The sequence below is a fragment of the Anthonomus grandis genome, chromosome 7 (assembly GCF_022605725.1).
Source record: "Anthonomus grandis grandis chromosome 7, icAntGran1.3, whole genome shotgun sequence".
In the NCBI taxonomy this organism is placed as follows: Eukaryota; Metazoa; Arthropoda; class Insecta; order Coleoptera; family Curculionidae; genus Anthonomus; species Anthonomus grandis.
In genome coordinates, this window is record NC_065552.1 from 3,383,699 (window position 1) to 3,390,224 (window position 6,526).

Genomic DNA, 6,526 nt, shown 5'->3' on the forward strand with positions numbered 1-6,526 from the left:
GCCACTACGGCCCTAAGACGCGTTAAAATTTATAAAAAACATTAATTACCTAAATAGGATCTGCTGCATTTATTTTTACCTTTTGTACATGATACCATAACAACAATTGTTTAAAATCAACGCTTATCAATGTCAATTCTTAATGTGATGTTTAAAAATTTTATACCTTACAATGTTTAAACATTTATTGCTAATGGAAAACTTTACCAATCAAGAATTGGCGGATATGCACTCGGCATACGGAGCAACAAACTGCAATACACGAGCAGCATCGCGGTTGTATCATGAACGTATGTATGTAAGAACGTTGTATCATAATAGGTGGCGTATTTTATCTTTAACCCTGTAATTCCCAAGCCCGCCTTGAGGCAGATCCTAAAATGTTAACGTTTTAGCATCAAATATATATTTAGTCAAAGCAACGACCATGCAGGCCTATAGGCGGTCAACGTAAACAGCATCGTTTAAACGAAACGGACGAATAATTTGGTATTAGTGCTTAGTCGCCCGTAACACTCCGTTGTTTACGTATGTGTAGCTCGTGGTGTATATTCAAAATTATAAATAAAATAGTTTTAGTGCCTGGAACGCCAAAAAAAAAATACTAGTAAGTAAGAAATTTAATCATTTAGATGGTAAATTTTTGGAGGTATAGTTTCGTAAAAAAAAAGTGGTATTTTGATTATGTCGCGGTTATCATATATTTTTTTTTAATTTCAGATATGGACCGTCGCTGTAAACATGATTTCACAGTGATGCAGTCCGATGAAGCTTACGATCTGTTAAGACTCAATAGAAGCGGATAATTTAGATACTGACTTTGAGGACACCTTTTCCGATGACAGTATTGAAGATCCCGATTATGATCCAGTCAGAAAGACATTTTTACAAACATTCGACGAGGAAACCATCGATGACTGCCTTGGTATGAACGAATCTGAGATGGAAAATATGATCGAGCCTAGTTTATTAGATCTGACAATCCAAAGTGTATCAAGTGTACCAACAACTCCTAGTGTATCCGCCGAGCCTGTAGCTTCGCTTAGTCAAGATGTTACTATTAGGAATAAAGGTGAGCCAGACGCTGGGCCATCAAAAAAACCGAGAATTGAAGAAGTCACTTAATTCCTTGGATCTGCTCTCGATATAGATCCAAAAATATCCTATGGCGTAAGAAACACTTACAACTTCACGAGAAGCAAATAGAATTCCAAGGTACCGAGAAATTGCCAGAACACTTTCACGATTTGAAGACGCCATTTCAGTGTTTCAAACATTTTATGGATGAAGATTTCCACGAACATATTGCAAATGAAACCAATCTTTACGCACGTCAAGTGAATATTTCCACCAAATTCATAACATCAGCAAGAGAGATGCAGGTATACATTGGAATTCTATATTACATGTCTATTTATAAATACCCGAATGTTCGGGAATATTGGTCCGAGCATGCGTTTGAACCAATTCCGCAAGCCATGGCAACGAACAGGTTTGAGGAAATACGTCGCTTCTTGCATTTCAACGACAACACCGCGATGCTACAAGAAAAGATAATACAGATTTTGATCCAGTATTTAAAGTAAGGCCAATATAAGATCATTTCAACTCAGTTCCAATGCATCAGCGTCTTTGTGTAGATGAACAGATGTGCGCGACAAAAATGTTATCACAGTTTCGACAATACACGCCTGCAAAACCTCATAAATGGGGTATGAAATTATTTGTTTTGTGCGATTCTTTTGGTTACTTATATGGCTTTGAACTGTACTCGGGTGCACACAACAATGTAGTGCCAAATGGAGCTCCAGATTTGGGTGCAACAGCAAATGTAGTTTCTAGATTATCGGAGATAATTCCCAAGCACAAGAATCATTTATCATATCCTTTATTTTGACAACTATTATACCACATTGCCACTTATGGTGTTTCTTTACAGTAAAGGAATATATTCATTGGGTACGTTGCGCGTAAATCGTATAGCAAACTACCTAGTGATAAAGATATCGCAAATGAACCTCGTGGATATTCGACAGCATTTGTGGGTTCCATTCACGGTGTAGATTTATCGACAACCTTTTGGAAAGACAACAAATGCGTACGACTAGCTTCAACTTACGTAGGTGTTCTTCCATTCAAGACCGATAAAATTTGTGGCACTGACAGTACACCAAAAAAGGCACTCCGTTATGATCGTACACAGAAAAAAAGGTTTGAAGTTGATTGCCCTACCATAATTCAAGTTAGATAATTCAAGATATTCTTTTGGGAAGGTATCATATAAGAATGAAGACAAACAAATGGACTAGTCGATTTTTTTATCATATGCTGGATTTGGCCATGGTCAATGCTTATTTGTTGCACAAACGAATAAATGGTAGTTCAAAAGGCTCAAACGTAAAGGCTACCTGCATTTCGAAGAGATGTTGCAGCTATGCTCTGCTCGTTTGGCAAAACTAATTGTGACAAGAAATCAGTTGGCAGACCACGATTGGACGGTGGAGATGCAGTTCCTAAAAGAATGGGCAAAAAAGCATACCTGCCTTTGGAGGATGTGCGATTTGACGGTTATGGCCATTTTCCTGAGTGGCTGGATAGATCTAGGAAAACTTCAATGTAAGCTTCCAGGCTGCAAATCAGAAACGCAATGTACTTGCTTGAAGTGTAAAATCAATTTATGTTGCAGTGCATCTAAAAACTGTTTTTCTGTTTTCCATAAAAGATAGAATAGTAATATTATAAGTGTCAAAAAATAGTATAGATATAATAAAATATTTAACCAACTGTATTGCCTTATTTTATTTTAACATGGTGGGCGCAGGTAAAAACTATACCTACAGGTACTCACAAATATGTAAGAATATTTGGTGTAAGTAACCTTCTAGATTTTTTTTTTTTAAATAAAATTTAGGCATTAGAGGGTTAAGGAAAAAATTCTTTCTCAGCTATAATTTGAATTTCCTAGTTTTACCTCTTTTAATGAAGTCAGTGATTAGTAGTCAGAGATTTTTTCATTTTAATTAGTGTCTTTTTAGGGTATGAAGGCTCTCATATTAAATATTTTATATCATTACAATTTATTAAAGGATCTCACTTTTTTGCTAATATATGTATGTAGCCTCCCATTTTTATCTAAATTTGGGATAAATTATGAGTTTTTAAACACAGGAAAAATGTATTTTAAGACTTTTAGTTCCATTCATCTTATTTCTTAAGTAAAATAGCTTACATAGAACTTAGCATTAAAGCTACTAAGGAGATAGTTTTACCTTTAAATAATTATAAGACAGTTCTTATATAAATAGTAATGATGGTCTTTCTCTGTAATTAAATAAATTAAAACAGAAAAAGAGAGAGAATTTTCAGACATCTAAAAATATCAGCTAAGGGAAACAAAACTGTAATTAATATATAAACATTCTTTTAATAAAATCCTATTAAACCAATCTAGAAAAAATACCGAAAAACTTATAAAGATCATAAAATGATTAAGAAAAGACACATGAAATAAGCAACTTATAAAAGTCCACAAATCACTTCACAATCTAAACTCAAATAAAATTTCCCTTAATTCTTATAATAAATCATCGGATTATTCGCGTTAATCGTGTGAATGATATTCAACAGTATCTCTATATCTTCTACATTACAAACCTCACTGGGCGAACCCAGCAAGATGGCCGACTTATTTTCTATAACAATCTGAAAATAATCACTTTTAGCACTAAAATGAACAGTCCTCTCCAAAACGCACTTGTTGGTAAATATAATCGAGGCAATTTTGTTACTTTTCACCACCACCTTGATCTTCCAGGTCGGCGAAGGCAGTTTCATATTTTTAATGTCTTTCACCAAAGTATCGAAAGAATATTTCAGTTTACCATCCTCGGGGTGCTTAATGGGTGCCATTTTTAAAAAGTACGTTGGCTCAGTTGGAACATATTTAATTATAAACTGGGGTTTTGTTGGTGTCGGAGACACAACTGGGCCGCTCGAATGTTGTACAGTTGCGGCCATATTTTTTTTATTCTCTTCTACTTCCACTTTTTCTACTTTTGGTTTTCTTCGGTAAGTTATTGTTGGTACTGTAACTTTAAGGGGTTTCGAAGGTGCCAAGAGGTCAAAGGATTTTGTTGGGCGTTCAGGGGAGTTTGGTACCTTCGGTAATGGAACAGAACTGGATCTGGTATTTCTGGTTAAACTCTGAATGTTTAGCTGTTTCTTTTTTAACTTTCTGCCGAACCTGCTGACTACAGCATTATTTCTTTTCCTTTTCTTTTCAGTTTTCTCAGTTCTGAATCTGTTTGCTACTTGCCTGGCTGATAATTCTGTAATGAATATAAATTCTAATCGTTTTGATCACTTATCAATCAACATTGTATTGTCTGACAGGAGATAAAAATATAATTCACCTACACAAATTAGGTCGGAGAATTTAACTATTTTAATTAAGAAAAAAGATGCTTTATAAGATAAATTTTGCTTACTTGTTATATCAACTTTGGGCAACGGTATCCTCAAAATCTGCTTGTTTAAAGCATACTCGTCGAGTTCCAAGCTCAAAGCCGAATATCTTCCAAATTCTTTCAGTAGAATCTTTCTGGAATTTCTCGGACCGACGGCCACGATCCTCTCAGTCTTGGTGCTCTGGTGGGAACAGTTTAAGAACTTTAAAAACTCCTCTTTTGTCAGTTTACTTACATCCTCCTGCGAAAAAAGTGAAAATGAGCCAGTTGAAAATTTGGTTACCCCTGACATCACTTGGTGGCCAGTGCACAGTGCAGTTGCGATTTTACTTGCCAGTTTATTTATCTTACCATAGCAGTCAACTATTGCTCTCATCCATGTCCTGTACAATTTGGTTATCCGCCCGGTTACACGCGCATTACAATTTTAGTTCATGGGGCCGAGTGGAGTCCTAAAAAACACACGAAAAATAGGAAAATTTTCAAAAGTAAACTAACTGCAAAGCGGGCGTCCTTTTTTTACAAACGTCAACTGTCACTTTCTGACAGTGACGTAATGGATTTTTTGGTTATATTTTAGAGGATTGGGTACGTACCTCCTAAATGTTAGTCCGCGCATCGTGATCACATTTTAAATTAAAAATTAATAATAAGTTTATGGATTATTCTTGAAATTATATTTAAATATTTCTGCTATAAAAAGATAGTTTTATATTGTTTTAATTTATTAAGACGTCACTGTATTGACTAAACACTAAATTTTATTTGAGCACCTTGAAGCACGGACTAATATTACGTTGACTGAGTTGATCGGTTGTCATATTATCCTAACCTACAAGATTCCCAACAAAACACACAAAAATGGCAAAATTATTGCCCAGAATTTTATCACAATTTGGCCGATTATCACTTCAAAATGTATCAAAAATCAACGTTAACGGCCCCAGATTAGTTTCCTCGATAAGTTTATCGGCTAGACGGTATTCGACTGAACCTACACCATACGAAATCGTTGATGAGGAACTGGACCAAAAGACTACCAATGGTAAGAGTTTCTCCCAGTCTTTACATAAGTATTCAAACTCAAAAGTTTAAAATCTTTGTTGTGCTTTCAGAAATCATAGCCAAAGTAAATGAACAAGTAGAACAAGCAAAACAAGGCAGACTATTTGCCATAGTCCACTTAGCAGGAAAACAGTTAAAAATAACCGAAGGAGATGTGGTGATAGTGGAAGGATATTGGCCTCCAGAGTGTGGCGATAAAATATCTCTTGACAAGGTAAACATTCAATCATATTTAAAATAACCAGAAACTACAAGAACAAATGTAGGTGTTGGTAGCTGGTGCTCGGGATTTTACCCTTATAGGACGACCTATCATCCAAAAAGGTTTAATTAACATTGAGGCCACCGTAATTGAAAAAACTCTTTCTCACACCAAGACACATTTTAGAAAGAAGAGGAGGAAACAATATATGAGGATTAATTGTGAGTCAAACATCTTTAAAGTAATTTTATCATATAATCATTTTTCTTTTTAGTTTATAGAATTCCACAAACTTATTTGAGGATAAACAGCATTCAAGTTAAAGGGGAGCTGAATAACCCACCTCAAGTCCAAGGTTTAGAAAATGTGGTATTTTAAAGTGTAGATTTATGGTTGTTAATAAAGATATTAAATATTTCTTAAACAATTTTCCAAATTATAACTGAGGGAATTTGGAAAAGGAAACTTTAATAGCTAGCCAATTGCCTATTATATAGTTATAGTTTAATAAAAGGTAAGTAATTCTGATGGTTAAACTTGTTTCAAACTTTTTCTACAAAAATTGACTCTAAGTGCTCAATTTTAAACTTGGGGACTTATTTATTAATTAATCTTAAATTGGAGTGAACATATAATGTAACATATCAAATTGTTCCAATAGGCGCTATGTACAGAGTTCGAGACTGTTTAGCATTCAAGCTCCCTATACGCATTTTCTCTAGAATTCTGTTAGCGCCATCTGTGTATTTAAGAGAGATGCTCTTACAGATATTTCCTATAGAAAACTACTAGT

General features: G+C 34.7%; 2 protein-coding genes across 4 annotated transcripts; one reads left to right on the top strand and one right to left on the bottom strand.

Annotated features, from left to right (window-relative positions):
* Window positions 1-3,404: 3,404 nt before the first annotated feature.
* LOC126738699 (uncharacterized) lies at window positions 3,405-5,006 on the bottom strand. Of its 3 annotated transcripts, none has more exons than XM_050444141.1 (3): window positions 4,818-5,006; window positions 4,488-4,707; window positions 3,405-4,328 (listed from the first exon to the last, which is right to left on the bottom strand). In XM_050444141.1, the coding sequence occupies exons 1-3, from the start codon at window positions 4,818-4,820 to the stop codon at window positions 3,568-3,570; spliced, it is 984 nt and encodes a 327-aa protein (XP_050300098.1). In that variant the 5' UTR covers window positions 4,821-5,006; the 3' UTR covers window positions 3,405-3,567. The 3 variants fall into 3 exon arrangements, with proteins under 3 accessions (XP_050300098.1, XP_050300097.1, XP_050300096.1); XM_050444140.1 differs by having other exon boundaries at window positions 4,488-4,647; window positions 4,702-5,006; XM_050444139.1 differs by having other exon boundaries at window positions 4,488-5,006.
* Window positions 5,007-5,167: 161 nt separating this feature from the next.
* LOC126738700 (39S ribosomal protein L21, mitochondrial) lies at window positions 5,168-6,160 on the top strand. Its single transcript, XM_050444142.1, has 4 exons — window positions 5,168-5,511; window positions 5,582-5,745; window positions 5,798-5,954; window positions 6,008-6,160. The coding sequence occupies exons 1-4, from the start codon at window positions 5,328-5,330 to the stop codon at window positions 6,109-6,111; spliced, it is 609 nt and encodes a 202-aa protein (XP_050300099.1). The 5' UTR covers window positions 5,168-5,327; the 3' UTR covers window positions 6,112-6,160.
* Window positions 6,161-6,526: the final 366 nt, after the last annotated feature.